Source organism: Ovis aries, chromosome 13 (genome assembly GCF_016772045.2).
Source record: "Ovis aries strain OAR_USU_Benz2616 breed Rambouillet chromosome 13, ARS-UI_Ramb_v3.0, whole genome shotgun sequence".
Classification (NCBI taxonomy): domain Eukaryota; kingdom Metazoa; phylum Chordata; class Mammalia; order Artiodactyla; family Bovidae; genus Ovis; species Ovis aries.
The window spans coordinates 46,389,250-46,408,429 of NC_056066.1; the positions used below are offsets into that span (position 1 = coordinate 46,389,250).

Consider the following 19,180-nt stretch of genomic DNA (forward strand, 5'->3'; position numbering starts at 1 on the left):
TTGAGCTATTTCAAATCCTGAAAGATGATGCTGTGAAAGTGCTGCCCTCAATATGTCAGGAAATTTGGAAAACTCAGCAGTGGTCACAGGACTGGAAAAGGTCAGTTTTCATTCCAATCCCAAAGAAAGGCAATGCCAAAGAATGTTCAAACTACTGCACAATTGCACTCATCTCACATGCTAGTAAAGTGATGCTCAAAATTCTCCAAGCCAGGCTTCAGCAAAACATGAACCATGAACTTCCAGGTGTTCGAGCTGTATTTAGAAAAGAGGAGGAACCAGAGAGCAAATTGCCAACATCCACTGGATCATCAAAAAAGCAAGAGAGTTCCAGAAAAGCATCTATTTCTGCTTTCTTGACTATGCCAAAGCCTTTGACTGTGTGGATCACAATAAACTGTGGAAAATTCTTCAAGAGATGGGACTATCAGACCACCTGACCTGCCTCTTGAGAAATCTATATGCAGGTCAAGAATCAACAGTTAGAACTAGACATGGAACAAGAGACTGGTTCCAATTTGGGAAAAAGAGTTTGTCAAGGCTGTATATTGTCACCCTGCTTATTTAACTTATATGCAGAGTGCATCATGAGAAACGCTGGGCTGGATGAAGCACAAGCTGGAATCAAGATTGCCGGGAGAAATATCAGTAACCTCAGATATGCAGATGATGCCACCCTTATGGCAGAAAGTGAAGAGGAACTAAAGAGCTTCTTGATGAAAGTGAAAGAAGAGAGTGAAAAAGTTGGCTGAAAGCTCAACATTCAGAAAACTTAAGATCATGGCATCTGGTCCCATCACTTCATGGCAAAGAGATGGGGAAGCACTGGAAACAGTGAGAGACTTAATTTTGGGGAGCTCCAAAATCACTGGAGATGGTGATTGCAGCCATGAAATTAAAAGACGCTTGCTCCTTGGAAGAAAAGTTATGACCAACCTAGACAGTATATTAAAAATCAGAGACATTCCTTTGCCAACAAAGTTCCATCTAGTCAAAACTGGTTTTTCCAGTAGTCATGTAGGGATGTGAGAGACAAAAAGAAACCTGAGCACCAAAGAATTGATGCCTTTGAACTGTGGTGTTGGAGAAAACTCTTGAGAGTCCCTTGGACTGCAGGGAGATCCAACCAGTCCATCCTACAGGAAATCAGTCCTGAATATTCGTTGGAAAGACTGATGCTGAAGCTGAAACTCCCAATACTTTGGCCACCTGATGCGAAGAACTGACTCATTGGAAAGGACCCTGATGCTGGGAACAATTGAAAGCAGGAGGAGAAGGTGATGACAGGATGAAATGGTGAGATGGATCACCAACTCAATGGACATGAGTGTGAGTATACTCCGGGAGTTGGTGATGGACAGGGAGGCCTGGCGTACTTCAGTCCATGGGTTCGCAAAGAGTCGGACATGACTGAGCAACTGAACTGAACTAAAAGTAATCACCAGCTTGTAGCATTTGATCTGAGAGCAAATGTTTTCAGCTCTTCACCACTGAGTATTTTAGCTGTGGGTTTATCATATAAGTCCTCCATGCCTAGTTTCTGGAGTGTGTGCTTAGTTGCTTCAGTTGTGTCCAACTCCCTGCAGCCTCTTGCACCATGGCCTGCCAGGCTCATCTGTACATAGGATTCTCCAGGCAGGAGTACTGGAGTGGGTTGCCATTCCTTCTCCAACTTTCTGGAGAGTTTTTAATCATAAATGGATGTTGAATTTTACCAAAAGATTTTTCTGTATCTATTGAGATGATCATGTGGTTTTTATTCTTCAATTTGTTAATGTAGAGTACTACACTGATCAGCCCTGGGATTTCTTTGGAAGGAATGATGCTAAAGCTGAAACTCCAGTACTTCAGCCACCTTATGTGAAGAGTTGACTCATTGGAAAAGACTTTGATGCTGGGAGGGATTGGGGGCAGGAGGAGAAGGGGACGACCGAGGATGAGATGGCTGGATGGCATCACTGACTTGATGGACGTGAATCTGAGTGAACTCTAGGAGTTGGTGACGGACAGGGAGGCCTGGCGTGCTGCTATTCATGGGGTCACAAAGAGTCGGACACGACTGAGCGACTGAACTGAACTGACACTAATTTGAAAATACTGAAAAATCCATGCATCCCTGGGCTGAATTTCCCTTGATTGTGGTGTATGATCCTTTTAATATTGTTGGATTTGGCTTGCAACTACTGGAGCTCATAAAGTTAATTCAGTAAATTGGCAGGATACAAAATCAATACACAGAAATCTGTTGCATTAACAGTGAAAGGGCAGAGAGAGAAATTAAGGAAACAACCTCATTTACCATCCCATCAAAAAAAAATAAAATACTTAGGGATAAACCTCCTAAGGAGGCAGAAAGACCTGTATTCTGAAAACTGTAAGATGCCAATGAAAGAAATTGAAGAGGACACCAACAAATGGAAAGATACACTGTGTTCTTGGACTGGAAGAATCAGTATTGTTAAAATAACTGTACTGCCCAGGACAATCTACACATTCAGCACAATTCCTATCAAATTACCAAGGGCATTTTTCACAGATCTAGAACAAAAAATTTTAATTTGTATGGAAATTTAAATTTGCATGAGAACATAAAAGACCAAATAGCCATAGCAATCCTGAGGAAGAAGAAGGAACCAGAGGAATTAGGCTCCCTTATTTCAGACTACACTACAAAGCTGCAGTCATCAGTACAGTATGGTGCTGGTACAGGAACAGAAATACAGGTCAATGGAAGCAGGATAGAAAATCCAGAGATAATCCCATGCCCCTGTGGTTAATCAGTCTAGGACATAGGAGGCAAGACTGTCTATACTGGAGAATAGATAGTCTCTTCAGTATGTGGTGCCAGCAAAACTGTACAGCTACATGTAAAAAAAAATGAAATTAGATCATTCAATTTATGGTTTATCATTTATCTTTATCATTCATTTCAATTTCAACACCACAGGCAAAAATAAGCTCAAAAGGCGTTAAAGACCTAAACTTAAGACCAGATACTATAAAACTCATAGAGGAAAACATAGACAAAACACATCCATCGCAGCAATATCTTCTTGACTCCATCTCCTGGAATAATGGAGATAAAAACAAATGTGAGCTAATTAAACCTGAAAGCTTTGGCACAGCAAATGAAACCATAAACAAAATAAAATGACAACATATTGACTGGGAGTAAATATTTGCAAATGATGCAACCAACAGGGGATTAACCTTCAAAATATGCAAAGAGCTCTTGCAGCTCAATACTTTGAAAAACCCAATCAAAAAATGAACAGAAATCTAAAATTACATTTCTCCAGAGAAGACATATAGATGGCCAACAGGTACGTGAAAAGATACTTAACAACATTGCTAACTATTAGAGAAATGCAAATCAAAACTATAATGAGGTATCACTTCATACAGTCAGAATGGCCATCATCAAAAAGTCTATACAAATAATAAACTCTGGAGAGGGTGTGGAGAAAGAGGACCCCTCCTACAGTGTTGGTGAGATTGTAAATTTGTGCAGCCACTATGGAGAATAGAGGTTCCTTAAAAAAAACTAAAGATGGAGTTACCATATGATCCTGCAGTTCCACTCCTGGGCATCTATCTATCTGGAGAAAACTCTAATTTGAAAAGATATATGTAGCCCAGTGTTCATTGCAGCATTGTTAACAGCAGCATGGAAATTTACAAAGACAGGGAAGCAACTAAATGTCCATTGACAGATATGGTATATATACACACAAAGGAATATTACTCAGCTCTAAAAAAAGAATGAAATAGTGCCATTTGCAGCACCATGGATTGATCTAGAGATTATCATGCTAAATGAAATAAGCCATATATGACATTGCTTATATGTAGAATCCAAAAGAAAAAAGATACAAAGGAGTTTATTTACAAAGCAGAAATAGACCCACTGACATAGAAAACAAACTTATGGTTACCAAAGGGAAAAGTGGTGGGGAGAGGGATAAATTAAGAGTTTGAGATTAACATATACACACTATTATATATAAAATAGGTAACCAACAAGGAAGGCCCTGCTGTATAGCACAGGGAACTATACTCAATATTTTGTAATGCCATCTGAGGAAAAAGAATCTGAAAAAATACATCTGTGTGTGTGTATAACTGAATCACTGGGCTGTACCCTGCAAGCTAACACAGCTTTGTCAGTCAGCTACTCCATCCAGGCATCCCTGGGGCTCAGATGGTGAAGAACCCGCCTGCCATGTGGGAGACCTGGGTTCGACCCCTGGGTCGGGAAGATCCCCTGGAGAAGGGAAAGGCTACCCACTCCAGTACTCTTGCCTGGAGAAGTCTATGGACAGAGGAGGCTGGTGGGCTCGAGTCTGTGGGGTCACAGAGTAGGTTGTGACTGAGCCTGTACACAAGAGAATGCATGTATTTTCCTTAGTTCTTTTTTGGTATTTATTTGGATCACTTTGAGTGAAATTATAATCCTATTCTAATTGTCTTAGTTTTATTTACTCTGAATGTCAGTTTTCTGAACTCGAGTTGGGCATGCTTTTCCTCAGTTGGCTGTTTAGTACACATGTAGGCTGCACAGCCTCTGTTGCAACCCTCTTCTCTGCCTGTTGATGTGGTGGCCACGGAAGACAGTACTGCAAGGACTGAGGGCAGGTCCCGATGAAACTTCGGTTGCTAAACCAGACAGCATTCAGTTTGTCAGCTGCTCTTCCGAACTTTAATTCCTTTTAACCAAAATTCAGTCCTATGTTTCCCTCTGTGAGATTCAGTTTGTTAGTGTAGTAGCTCTGAGAGAAACCTACCAGCATCGTAGCTTTGAGATACCTCATTAAGTGCTCAGAATGACAGTAACTGCAGATCATAGTTAGATAATTCTTCTGTATTTTTCAGAATGTTTTCATAAACACCTTTTGTTTTTTATTTAAAAACACCGGGAGTAGAGTTGATGTGACTGTATCCTCTTGCAAATGGAAGCAGGTGTTTCTCAGAGGCCAGTGGATCCCCTTCCTCCATCCTTGCTGAGCCCTCCCGTGTCTCTCTGCAGCGTGTACTCTGGGCACCAGTCCATCCTCATCCCGCCGGCAGAGCTGGAGACCAACCCTGCCTTGTGGCTGCTTGCCGTGAGTCAGTACAAAGTCCGGGATACGTTTTGCTCCTATTCAGTGATGGAACTGTGCACCAAGGGGCTGGGATCGCAGACAGAATCCCTCAAGGTAAGCAACCCAAGAGTGCCCAGAGCGTTGCCAGCATCCTGGGGAAGCACAGTATTGGAGGCCGTGGAAGAGCTGTAGTGGGGCAGCCACTGTCATCTGAGGGTTTACAGAGTTGCTTCTACATGAAAACCTCGTTTTATACCATGAATGTTTTCTCACTGCCGGAGTTAGAGATCAGAACATATGTTATTGATGCCAGGGCTGCTCAGAGGGGCCTGAACTGTCTTTTTAATTGTTGGTACATTCAGTTTTATTCCAGTGATGAGGTTACAGTCATAGGTCTTAATTTAGCCATTCGTTTCGTTTTTCTTGAAGACCTTGATTGGTATATCTGGGTCCTAACAAGATTTCAGTTGTACAGTTCAGTGAACAGTGGTTTGGTTTTATTTGTTAATATTCAGTTACCATTATGTGATAGCCAAGGACATCTGGGTAGACATACCATAATATTCAAGTAACTAGGAGAGAATAATTATAAGACCTATTATGGTTAGTATTCCAACTGTTCACTGTTTCTATGCTCATATGTGTGAGAGAGAGTGAGTGTGTGTGTATACACAGGTTATATTTGTGTGTATGTGTATATATATATACGAATTACCTATATACTTGCCATTAGTAAAGCAGTGTATTTCTCTCTCCTGAATTTTGTTTCCCTATTCAGACCCAATGCATTAAGCTTGAACGAGAAAGCAAAATGCATGGTAACTTTGGTATTAAGCCACAGAAATAAATTATTATTTTTTCAGTTCAGTCACTCAGCCATGTCCGACTCTTTGTGACCCCATGGACCACAGTACATCAGGCCTCCCTGTCCATCACCAACTCCCGGAGTTTATCCAAACTCATGTCCATTGACTCGGTGATGCCATCCCACCATTTCATCCTCTGTCGTCCCCTTCTCCTCCTGTATTCAGTCTTTCCCAGCATCATGGTCTTTTCAAATGAGTCAGCTCTTCGCATCAGGTAGCCAAAGTTTTCGAGTTTCAGCTTCAACATCAGTCCTTCCAGTGAACACTCAGGACTGATCTCTTTAAGATGGACTGGTTGGATCTCCTTGCAGTCCAAGGGACTCTCAAGAGTCTTCTCCAACACCACAGTTCAAAAGCATCAATTCTTTGGTGCTCAGCTTTCTTTATGGTCCAACTCTCACATCCCTACATGACTACTAGAAAAACCATAGCTTTGACTCTATGGACCTTTGTTGGCAAAGGAATGTCTCTGATTTTTAATATGCTATCTAGGTTGGTCATAACTTTCCTTCCAAAGAGTAAGTGTCTTTTGATTTTATGGCTGCAGTTACCATCTGCAGTGATTTTGGAGCCTCCTGAAATTAAGTCAGCCACTGTTTCCACTGTTTCCCCATCTATTTGTCATGAAGTGGTGGGACCAGATGCCATGATCTTAGTTCTCTGAATCTTGTGTTTTTAAGCCAACTTTTCCACTCTTCTCTTTCACTTTCATCAAGAGGCTTTTAGTTCCTCTTCACTTTCTGCCATAATGGTGGTGTCATCTGCATATCTGAGGTTATTGATATTTCTCCCGGCAGTCTTGATGCCAGCTTGTGTTTCATCCAGCCCAGCATTTTGCATGATGTACTCTGCATATAAGTTGAATAAGCAGGGTGACAGTATACAGCCTTGATGTACTCCTTTTTCTGTTTGGAACCAGTCTCTTGTTCCATGTCCAGTTCTAACTGTTGCTTCCTGATCTGCATACAGGTTTCTCAAGAGGCAGGTCAAGTGGTCTGGTATTCCCATCTCTCAGAATTTTCCACAGTTTATTGTGATCCATACAGTCAAAGGCTTTGTTATAGTCAGTAAAGTAGAAATAGATGTTTTTCTGAAACTCTCTTGCTTTTTTGATGATCAAGTGGATGTTGGCAATTTAATCTCTGGTTCCTCTGCTTTTTCTAAAACCAGCTTGAACATCTGGAAGTTCACAGTTCACGTACTGTTGAAGCCTGGCTTGGAGAATTTTGAGCATTACTTTGCTAGCATGTGATGTGAGTGCAGTTGTGTGGTGGTTTGAGCATTCTTTGGCATTGCCTTTCCTTGGGATAGGAATGAAAACTGACCTTTTCCAGTCCAGTGGCCACTGCTGAGTTTTCCAAATTTGCTGGCATATTATTTCTTGGAGTTATATCTATATAGCAAAAGAAATTTATAAAACATAATTATTCATGTCCACCTATGTATGCTATAAAATGATTATGTTTCACGAACTTTCCCACAGGGTGCATATGTAAATAACCAAATGAAATAAATGATATCTGAGCACTTCACACTTTGATTAGTTTAATACTACAGTGGCTCTCTGAACTGGATCCATTATTGTCTCCATTTTAAAGATGAGAAGACTTACATGATAGAGAAATCAAGCACCTTTTGCAAGTTCTTATATTTAATAAACTTCAGGGCCAAATTTTGAATCTCTGGCCCCAAATGCACGGTCCAGAGTGATAGGCTGCATTCCCCCAGAACACATGTGTGTCGGGGGCCCTCCTGTTTTGCACACTCATCTTGCCCCATGTGGCAGCATGTCTGGAAGGTCGCACTCAGCACAGGGGCCCGGTCAGCCCTCCCAGCTGCAGCTGGCTCCTGGTGGCTTTGCCGTGTGCACTAGAGACACCGTCGCTCCCATGCTCCCATGTCAGTGCCACCCCCATCACGGGCTGTGCTCTTCCTGGGCTCTGTCTGGGTATGTTATGCTCAAGACACTTCATTTCCAGCTCTGGGGTGTTTCCATGTCATTCACTTGATGGAATTTGGGCAGAAATGAGCTGTGCTTCATCATGACAGTTCAAGCTCAGGACATGAAAGGAGAACGGTGTTGAAGAAGCTGCCCAGGTGTTTTTGTTTTCCATTTCTGTATTAAAAGTAGGTTTCTCATTTCTCTCCAATGTGTGTTCTGTGTATCCAGGCTCACAGGAGTGTATACAGGTGCTTCTGTTCATCCCCATACCCTGTCCTTTAATTATCTTATCCAGATCTTGCTTTTCTTCAACTTTGTTCCTCATTATGCTGCTTCAGTTACTTAAATGCTTGTAATGGCATCCTTGGTAATTGGATATGGGCCGTTTTTTGTTTACACATACGTTCTACAGCATTTTGATTACTGGTGTGGACACAGAGCCCTGGGAATGAATATCTTTGTGGAGTTTCTGTGGTTTTCGTGGGTCTGGGTGAGGAGCCTGCAGGTCACACCTTAACACTGGCAAGTGTGACCTCCTGCCTCTGTCATTTGTAGGCACGAGGACTGGACTTGTCCCGCGTGCGGACCTGTGTGGTGGTAGCAGAGGAGCGGCCTCGAATAGCACTCACCCAGTCTTTCTCGAAACTGTTCAAAGACCTGGGCCTCCACCCGCGGGCCGTTAGCACCTCGTTTGGCTGTCGAGTGAACCTGGCAATTTGCTTGCAGGTGAGTTTCCTTGATGTCAATAAGTGCTTGGGTCACAGAGTGACTTTTAAAGACAGGCATACAGCGCCAAACTGCTCACCACAGTTCCCTGCTGATGCTAACCCACATTTAGAAGGAATCTTTCAATCAAATGCATGCGGTTGGTGCACACTTGTTTCCTTTTTCTTTTAGTTAAAGTCTGCGTTTGCCAGTAACCATTATTCATAACTAGCATTCACAGGCTTATTCTGTCCTGGGACATTTTAAGTTTTGTAGCAAGAGTTGCTGTTTGTCCAAACCTCTTCAGTCAGGCTCTTTAAAGATGAGATACTAAACAAATGTTTCACTGTGGCAAGAAATCCTGTCCCTTGAAGTACTTAGTCTCTTGTATGCAGACAGTGATTGCTGTAGGGAGAATTCCAGTATGTTAAGCAGGTTCACAAATTTGCTCCTGTGGTGACACCATTGAAGTAACACTAAATTGCTGCATTTCTAAGGTAGAGCTGTAAGTGAGGCTGCCCTCGTAAGGTAGCCTTGCATCCTATGTGGCCAAAAATATCTGTTTCCTGTCTCTTCATTAGCCCACTTCTGACCATCTTCACTGTTCTTTCCTGCTCTGAACTCTTTACCTGAGATCTAGTTTATGAAGGTGAGGAAGGTTGTGTGGGAACCTCCCCCAGTGCCCTTCAGGCTGCCTCAGCCAAAATGAGCTGGTCCCAGGCTCAGCTTCAGGCTCTGTTCCTATGAGCATATGAAAAGGACAGGAACTTCCTGCACAGTAGGTGCTGGAGTGGAGGACAGTTGCTGCAAACCAGCTCCTGGAGCTCCCCTCCCTACCACCTATCAAGTCCCCCATGTGTGGCCCGAGGTGCTGCTCCTAGTTTCCCTTGGGCAACCATGGGAAGCTCCTGGTCTGCTGACTCCTGGCTAGAGCTCTCAGTATTTGGACTTCGGAGACAAAGGACTGACTATCCCCACATGATCAGTCTGATGAGATCGCTTTAGAAAAATCAGTGACGGGAAGCTTTTCTGATTTTCATTAGATGTTCCTTGCCTCTGTCTCCCTTCTGTTTGAGTCAGCTCCATTTTTAAACATGTGTAACTACCAGAGTCCTTAAGAGTCCATTGAGCCTTGGTCTGTGATTGAAGTAATCTGAAGGATTGGATTGATTTGCCCAGCTAGTCCTTTACATGCTGAGATTTTCTTTTGCTCTTCACCTTTATCTGTTCTGCTTGAGAAGAAATGAGAAATGCACTCATTAGATGAATCCAGCTGTAGGATTCTGTAACACTCCCTTCTCCTGCAAGCAGTGGGGAGTGAATCAGGAGTCCACAGGAATCTGTGAGAGACAGGCTCCTGCCCACAGCGATGTTACTCTTCTCTCTCTCAGAATGCTGGAAGATGAAGGGAGAAGGACATAGAATAGATCCCATATTAACAAATATCATTTAGCACTTGTCCACTTCACACAGGCAACAAAGAATTCTACAACACTTTATTATATAAAATTAAAACTTTGTAGACACTAGAAATAAAGCACTTATGTTATTTACCTCTTTTTCTTATTTATTTCCATCTACTTAATCTGAAATGTTTTAATAAGTTTTTATAAGGAAGCAGTAAATTAAGTAGGAAAAGTAAAATACACTAAAAATAATAGAAAGGGTAGAGCTGACAGAAAATAAGGGTAAGAAGCCAAGAATGAAGTTGGCACATAGGTACTTGGCACCTTGTGGCCTGAAATACAAGCACTGTCTGTGTCCTTACCGCCTAGAACTGGACCTGGTGCTTTGTAAATATTTAACAAATATGTGTTGCAAGAATGTGTGGAATACTTGAAGTCCTATACTTTTAATAAAGAAAACTAATATATTCCTGTATGGAAAGCAGCCCCATCAGCCTGATGCCGAGGCAGAGGGGGCATTGCCAGTCCCTGGCCACAGTGCTCGTTTGGGAGCTTGGCAGCTTCTCTAAGAGTTTTTGTATGTTTTTTTCTGCTTGTGTGCTTTACTCTCATCGAACTTGCAGCCAGTTTTCCTTTTTCTGAATGGTCAGTATTAGAAAAGAGCTGACAGTAGTAATGAGTCTGGCAGCAGAGATGGATCAGGTGAACTCAAGTGCGTCCCCCTGAGCAGTGCAGGCCTCCCCCTGCTGTGCCTGCAGCCAGGCGTGCCTCAGCGTTGCGGAATTCTGTGGTTTTGGGGGCTGGACCACGTGTGCTCACAGCAGGCTGTGGGCAGAACCCTGTTACCCCACATGTGGATGTGGGGTCTCTGGCATGCTCCATCCTGGGAGTGGCCTCTTGTCAGCCAGAGTCAGATTTTACTTAGAGAAACTCAAGACACAGTTCTGGCCCTCTGGGAACCACATGGACAGTACACATACAGATGAATTTTTCAGTAAGTGCGTAAAATATTCTTAGGAAAAATGAAGTAAGAGCATAAAAGGGGTACAGAGGAGGCAGTTTTATGGTTAGGGTAGCCAAGAAGGACAATGCTGAGTTGACAGTTCTGCAAAGTGCCCTGTGACGTGAACGTACAAAAACGTGGGCAAAAGCAGCAACAAGTGCAAGGCAGGATTGGTCAGTGGAAATGTTTATTTTCTATTAATTTTTGCATAAATAAAAAAATATGTGATTGTGATCCCAAACAAGATCTTCATGACCAAGATAACCATGATGGTGTGATCACTCACCTAGAACCAGACATCCTGGAGTGGGAAGTCAGGTGGGCCTTAGGAAGCATCACTACAAACAAAGCTAGTGGGGGTGATGGAATTCCAGCTGAGCTATTTCAAATCCTAAAAGATTATGCTGTTAAAGTGGAAATTTAAACTCCAGATTTAAATTTAGAAAATTTAGCAGTGGCCGCAGGACTGGAAAAAATCAGTTTTCATTCCAATCCCAAAGAAAGGCAACACCAAAGAGTGTTCAGACTACCACACAGCTGTACTCATATCGCACGCTAGTAAAGTAATTCTCAAAATTCTCCAAGCCAGGCTTCAACAGTATGTGAACCATGAATTTTCAGATGTTCAAGACGGATTTATGAGTCTGAGGAACCAGATTTCAAATTGCCAACATCCGTTGGATCATAGAAAAAGCACGAGAGTTCCAGAAAAACATCTACTTCTGTTTTACTGACTAAGTCATAGCCTTTCACTGTGTGGATCACAACAAACTGGAAAATTCTTCAAGAGATGGGAATTCCAGACCACCTTACCTACCTACTGAGAAATCTGTATGCAGATGAAGAAGCAATAATTAGAACCAGATATTGAACAACAAACTGGTTCCAAATTGGGAAAGGAGTACATCAAGGCTGTATATTGTCACCCTGCTTATTTAACTTATATGCAGAGTACATCATGCAAAATGCTGGGCTGGATGAAGCACAAACTGGAATCAAGATTGCCAAGAGAAACATCAATAACCTCAAATACGCAGATGATGCCACTCTTACGGCAGAAAGTGAAGAAGAACTAAAGAGCACTCTTGATATAAGTGAAAGAGGAGAGTGAAAAAGCTGGCTTAAAACTCAGCATTCAAAAAGCTAAGATCATGGCATCTGGTCCCATCACTTCATGGCAAGTGTATGGGGAAACAATGGAAACAGTGAGAGACTTTATTTTCTTGGGCTCCAAAATCACTACAGATGGTGACTGCAGCCATGAAATTAAAAGGCACTTGCTCCTTGGAAGAAAAGCTATGACCAACCTAGACAGCATTTTAAAAATCAGAGACATTACTTTGCCAACAAAAGTCCATCTAGTCAAAGCTATTGTTTTTCCAGTAGTTCGTGTATGGATGTGAGAGTTGGACCATAAAGAAAGCTGAGCACCAAAGAATTGATGCTTTTGAACTGTGGTATTGGAGAAGACTCTCGAGAGTCCCTTGGACAGCAAGGAGATCAAACCAATCCATCCTAAAGGGAATCATTCCTGAATATTCGTTGGAAGGACTGATGCTGAAATAACTGCAATACTTTGGTCACCTGATGTGAAGAACTGACTCACTGGAAAAGACACTGCTGCTGGGAAAGATTGAAGGCAGGAGAAGGGAACGACGGAGGATGAGATGATTGGATGGCATCACTGACTCGATGGACATGAGTTTGAGTAAGCTCCAAGAGTTGTTGATGGACAGGGAGGCCTGGCATGCTGCAGTCCATGGGGTCGCTAAGAGTTGGGCATGACTGAGCGACTGAACTGATCCAAAACAAACAGAGAAGGCATAGCTTGAGGTCGAGGTCTGAGAGCAGAAGCGCCACGACTCTTGTTCCCATTATATTTCTGCAGGGCCTGACACATGAGAACTGTGTAATAAAGATATTAAATATACCAAAATTGAGTTTTTAAGAACGATTATACAAATAAGGAAAACAACGTGAAAAGTTATGAATTTTTAGAGACTGAATTTTTTACCAAAGAATATTTAGGAAACAAAAATCGGAAAATACAGACCAGCCAATAAATACCACCCATCTGCCTAGAGAGAATCACCATCAATTCCTTAATGTGAAAACATGAAAAACAGAAATGCTAAGGTGTTTCCCAAATTCCAAGCCCTGTCCTAAGTGCTTGAAGGTGTTGTGAAGGTCATGCCATTTTTTCTGGTAACCCCAGAATTACCAGCGTGTGTGAAATCAGTGAGTGTTGGTGGTTGTTTGAGGGCATGTTTTCTCAGCTGGATGGCCCACCATGCTTCCTCAGGGCCCTCGACTGGGCTGAGTGCTCTGGGAGAGGGCAGGCCTCCGGCTCTCGAGGTATGTAGCCAGGGACCTTGTCCAGATGAGGAGTGGAGCTGCATCTGAGCTGTGCTCTCAGAATCACATTTCTAGTGTCCATGGGCCCCCTTCTAGAAGTGCCCCGTGGTCTTGGGGAGTCTGAGTTGTGCAGCTAGCAGGTTGTGGTGACTGCAGAAAGAAATGTTGGTGATGCGTGAGATTCTGAGGTACCTGAGTGGCACAGCACTAGGCCAGACCCACACAGGACTGTGCCCATGCAGAAACCTGGGCTTGTTCCAGCTTTCTCGGGATGTCAGGAGAGACAGTCAGCCAGGGAAGATGTGCAGCATCCGAGGAGCTGCCCCAATGGCTTTAGGGTCTTTCCCCTGTGGACTCGGATGCTTTTGGATGGTGGAGGTGGGCACCAGAACCTGGCAGATGAGAGGGAAGGGGATGCAACGTCTTGGAGGACGGATCTGAGGGGGAGGCAGGCTGGGGAGTCCCTCCCACACCACTGAGCGAGGAGCCTGAGGTTTGGTCCATGCTTCATGCATACTCTGAACTCTTTTCCTGTCCTAATCTTGTAGATGAGCAGGGCTAGACAGCCTGAAGATTCACAGACTTTCCAGGGTCACCTTTATTGTTGTAGTAAGAAACTTGAAGCTGTTTCAGTGAGGAACACTCGACAGATTTGGTCAATTAAATTCATACTCCCTGCTTTCTCAGTAAAGAACAGAAACTAGAGAAAAGTACCAGAAAATCAACACCCACTGACCATATGTATGAAAAGCAGTTCCTCAGGCCCACCTGCCCGTGGCCAGTCATCTGTTACCTCCTCTGTTGCTCTGTGGATATGTGAACATCTTTTTAGATTTTTTTTTAGCCTTTAATGGTACAGTGATTGATTTTAATGATTTCCATATTTGACATTGTTTTTGATCTTCTTTTTACTTTGTTCTCTGCTTTTTGCATTCTCCTCCCCACCCCTCCCTCTTCTTCATCCCACTTTTACTGCTGGGTTGTCTGTTTCTGTGTCTGTGTGTGTCCTCGATGTTCGGTTTCTGTTGGTCTGGTGTCCTCTGCTCCCACCTCCTGCTGCTGTAGCCTCACCGGCTGTGGAAGCTGGCCGAGCAGGTAGGGACTTCCCGCCCGTCCACACCAGTGCCTGCAACCACACAGTTTCATCAGCTCCCAGCAGTGGGCAGACTAGGAGTTGAGTGCGGAGATGGGCTGGGCTTGTGGACCCGTGGGCAGGAGGGCTGACAGCCAGCGTGATGTCATGTCTCAGATCTCTTCAGATGTCTTGCATTTGTGACAAACGCTGTGCTTCCATTTACACGATCTGTGGTGTCTTTGCCAGTTTGGGGTCATCTCTGTTTTGCTTCACTTTTTGCTTCTAGTGACCTGTTTTCTGATTTGTTGGTTTTTAATTGGCCTCTTGTGGTTACGTGCTTTGCATTGCTCAGACCACAAACTGTTCCTCCACTCAGCTCTGGTCTGTGACACAGCCCCTGGAGTAGCCGCAGGTCAGTGAGGGTGCTGTGTCCTCACGGCAGGGCAGCTCCTCCTCCAGGCTGATTGCATGTGCTTTCTCAGGGGGCAGGGGAGGTTATCGTGTGGTCCAGTGTGGTGTAATGAAGGTGCCTTTATTTTTTTCTTTTTCTTATATTGAAGTGTGCCTTTGATATAAGGTTAAGATTCTCTCGTGAAGAATTTTAGTGTAGTTCTTCAAATAAATCTGAGAGTCTCCTTATTTTTTGGCAGATTTTTTTTTTAGGTTCTCTCTTTTTCTACCAAAAGTAGTGCATTACTTTCCCAGGAAATGTATGTAGAATTTTTGTTTGTAATGTAGCTTTAATGCCATTGCTGTTATATAAACAGAGATCATTGTTCAGAAGTCAACTCGGTATGTATTTTGAAGAGATTTATGATCCCAAGATAAGATTTCAGGACCCTGTGTTCAAATAAATAATTCAGACCACAGGGTGCTGCCCAGATGACCAGTGATAAAACATGTTACCTCCCTGATTTATGTCTTGGGCAAAAATGGCCTCCCACCCTGGAGGAAAACCAGGGCACAAGTAGAACCAGAATGAACAAGATCCTTGCCTTTTATCTCTTCTTTCTCAGTCTGTCAGCTCATGTCACATGTTCTGCTTCAGTACCTTGAGCTCTGAAAATACACTTTCGGGGATGCATGTGGTGAAAGCCTCTCAGCAAATGATGCTTCACTTCCTCAGCAATCTGCTTTTGCCAACGCTACCTCTGTAGTTTCAGCCTCTTTTTGTTTGGCGAGATTCCCCTTTCCTTTCTAATTTTTATAAATGATTAGCAGTCAAGCTATGTGAAAGTCAGTATTATCTTAGTAAGATATTCTTTCAGAGTTAGGTTATCAAGGGAGAGGTGTGGTTTTAGTGCTTTTGGGTTTTGTTCAGTTTCAGACCTTACCAAAGAAATATTCCCAGTCAGTAGGAAGCACAGATGTAGCTCCTCCTAGGCAAACGGGATTAATCGCATTGTGTCCTTGCTTGCAGGGAACATCGGGGCCCGATCCGACCACCGTCTATGTGGACATGAGAGCTCTGAGACACGACAGGTATTGTGACTTTGTCTCCCGGCACCCAGCGTGCAGCGCTCCTCTGGAAGGAGGAGTGCAGTCGTCTGTCCTGAGAGCAGGGGCCACGGAGTGAGCTTTCACAGCACTCCATGTTCATCACCTCACATCCCACCAGGGCAGCAGCTCCTGATTCTGAGAATAGCTGTCCCAGAGCCGCTGAAGTCAGAGTGGCCTTTTCTCACACTCTGTCAGACTTGACATTTTCTTGAACACTAGTCAGCCACTGTTTTGCACCTCATAAAATATCAACACTGCTCACATTTCTTTGCATGAATGGAAAATTTTTGTCAAGGCATTCCCAAGAAAAACTAAACTGTAAGTCAAGTTACCTTTCTGTGCAGCTTCCTAATAAGCAGCCTTGAGCAAGAAAAAGGGAGTGTGCTGGTGGATGCTTGTGAGTCCACCTCAAGGGGTGGGACAGAAGGTGGGGACAAGATCAGGAATCTGTCGCAGAACTTCAGCTCCCAAAGGGGTCCCTCCTGATGTGCCTGAGGGGGAGAGAATTCTGTCGTTTTTCTACAGGCGTCCCCAGTGATTGGGTGGTTTCTCTGTGTGGTTGTGGAGATGCCCGTGCATTGCTGTTTCTTTGACATGATAATAGAGTGACTCTGGTACAAAGAGTCCTTTTATAAGTAGCTAGAGGTGCTTGTGGATGTGTCTGCTTGTTCTCAGTGGTGCCTGCCGACGTGCATTTTCTCACAACATGTGAGAGAGCTGGGGAGAGTTGTGGGTGGGAAACCAGGAGCCCCTGCCTGGCCTGGCCACGTGTGTTCTTCTTGCCTGCTGAGTTCGCATGTGAGAGTGTGTCGGGGGCAAGGCTGCAGAGGGGCCTGGCGTGCCGTGCCAGCCAGTCACACCCGGGTGGTGTTCCCCACCACGGATGGGTTGCCATGGTGCCATGTCTGATGAGCATGATGTGGGAAGTGGTCCTGGTGGCATATGGTGGGTGGAGGCCAGCGAGGCAGCTGAACATCTTGCAGTGGCCAGGACAGGCCTCTGCCGCACAGCAGATGACCAGAATGGCAGCAGTGCTGAGACTAAGAAGCACTTTGTTCCCTTGAATGCTTTGTTCTGCTTCACTCTTGGTGGTGCCTCCTGCCCCTGGAACCCTCGTTTCAGACCCCGCTGTTCACAGGGACTCCCAGGAGACAGCCCATCTAGTAGCAGAGAGCACCACTGGCCCCCAAGAGACACCAGCCCCCTGCAGCAGAGGCCTATTCAGACATTTTCAAGATGGAGACCCTTAGCGCTGAAGAGATTAAGTGACCTCTTTTGGGGGCATAACATTTCCAAACATAACTAGTAGGCTTTAAAAAGAAATTTGCTTTACTCCCTACAAAAATTATTTGAAGATAGTTTTATGTTGGGTTGGCCCAAAACGGTCACTGGGGTTTTTCCCTAAGATGCTGTTGTGGGCGCGCCGGATACAGAACACCATCAGCACACTTAACGCAGGGCTGCCTGGTGGACCAGACTAGGCTCCATCGGCTTCTCTTGGTGTGAGTGGCGCTCGTCCTCCAGGTCACCAGTGACCACTGGAGTGGCCATCAAGAGACAGGTGCCCCTCCTGACCAGCGCCAAGACACGCCACACTGGCTGTTCTCCATGGCTCTGAAGTGACCAGCTCCTGACAGCACTCGTGGGGCAGAAGTTGTGCTTTCCTGACTGTGCCATGTCCTGGGAGTGCTGGGTGATGGTGTGCAGTCAGGAGAGAGCCTCCCTGTCTGTGGTGCACAGGCGGTGGACAGAGCTGCCCTCCCGCCCCAGCCTATGCCCTCTTATCTCCCACAAGTTTCCTGGGTTTCTGTGAGCCCCTATCCCTCTCATATGTGCTGCACGTGTGTGCATCTCTTTCAGCTCTTCCAGGAAACACAGCTCTGCCTTCTTCTAGGGATGGTTTTTTCTTTGCTCTTGTGGATATTCTCAAGTGGGTGAAAGACCCCCCCAACCTCTGCCATGTGGCATTTGCTGACAAGACAGGATCATCCCTGAGTGGTCCTGGTGCCCCTTCCTGCTTGCCTGGAGTCACTGACACAGAGCACTGTTCCATGGTGGCCAGAGAAGAAACTTTTTGTCCGCCCTGCATGCTTGCCCAGGTCCCTGCCACCACTCAGCAGTGGGGAGGCTGCAGGGAAATTCTTAGCAGGAGAGTTTCCGTATTTCAGATAAGGTCCACCTGCCCAGCAGGGACAGGAGACAAGATGAACTCCGAGGGCAGGATGAGGACGGGAGGCTGGTTGCCCTGAAGCAACTAGAGAAAGAAGGACAAACAAAACCCAAAGTTAATACCAGAAAGAAAGCATACAGATCAGAGCAGAAAAAAGTGAAATAGAAACAAAATAGTAGTAAAGATGAATAAAACTAAAAGGATGGTTCATTGACAAGACAAATAAAATTGATAACTTTTAGCCCAGATTTATCAAGGAAAAAAGAGAAATCAAATTGATAAAATTAGAAATGAGGGTGTTCTTCCACTCCATTTTCCTGAAGTAAAAGTTGTCTGTAGATGATTGGTCAGCATCACACTCTGAGAGTAACATGGAGAGAACTGAACCCAGTCATGGGATAAAGTAATACAGCTGAGGAGGGCTCAGTGGGCTGGGTTGTGACTGGCACCAGGGTCCTCCACAGTTCTTGAGTACCTCACCAGCAAATAGTTCTTAGATTGAAAAGCACTTCTTTCCAGAAAGGAGATTTTGCTGTCTGGACTGGCCAGTCCTCTCCAGTGTGCCTGGCTGAGGTGGTGGATGCTGTGCTGTGGGGCCTGCAGCCCCCTGTGTTTGCAGGGGACAAGCCCAAGAGGTCTCCTGTCACAGGAGTGGTGGCCCTTTGAGGAATGCAGCTTAATCCTCCACTCTCCCTTTTCTGCACACGCTGTGTTGACCCCATTACATCAATGCAGAGTCGTCCCTGACGTTTGTGGGTTGATAGGTGGGGCTGCGTCTCCATACTCTTGTGGCCTGGGTGGTGGCCCCCACTGTCTCCTCTCTGCCATTGTCTGCTTTTTCTTTGACTTCTCAACTCCCTTTGCATTGGGTAATGCTTGTCAACAGAGCTAATGTGCCTGTCAAACTGCTGGGCATTGACCCAAGTCCTAGATGTGGAGGAGGGAGCCAGGGTCCAGACCACACAGTAACACCTTCTGTTTTTCTTTGTAGAGTACGCTTAGTGGAAAGAGGCTCTCCTCATAGTTTGCCCCTGATGGAGTCAGGAAAAGTAAGTACAGAAGAAAGGCATGTGCATA

The 19,180-nt window shown here is 44.6% G+C and overlaps 1 protein-coding gene across 8 annotated transcripts in view; it reads left to right on the plus strand.

Annotated features, from left to right (window-relative positions):
* The window catches only part of DIP2C (disco interacting protein 2 homolog C), a 308,773-nt gene that overhangs the window by 275,586 nt on the left and 14,007 nt on the right, over window positions 1-19,180 (plus strand). For 4 of the 8 annotated variants that reach the window (XM_027976813.3, XM_042229723.2, XM_027976815.3 and 1 more), the window contains 5 exons: window positions 5,027-5,195; window positions 8,445-8,615; window positions 14,424-14,453; window positions 15,854-15,915; window positions 19,095-19,152. In XM_027976813.3, the coding sequence (XP_027832614.1) occupies window positions 5,027-5,195; window positions 8,445-8,615; window positions 14,424-14,453; window positions 15,854-15,915; window positions 19,095-19,152 (490 nt within the window). The remainder of the gene's footprint in view (window positions 1-5,026; window positions 5,196-8,444; window positions 8,616-14,423; window positions 14,454-15,853; window positions 15,916-19,094; window positions 19,153-19,180) is intronic. The other 4 variants (XM_027976814.3, XM_012188680.5, XM_060397584.1 and 1 more) reach the window with 2 other exon arrangements.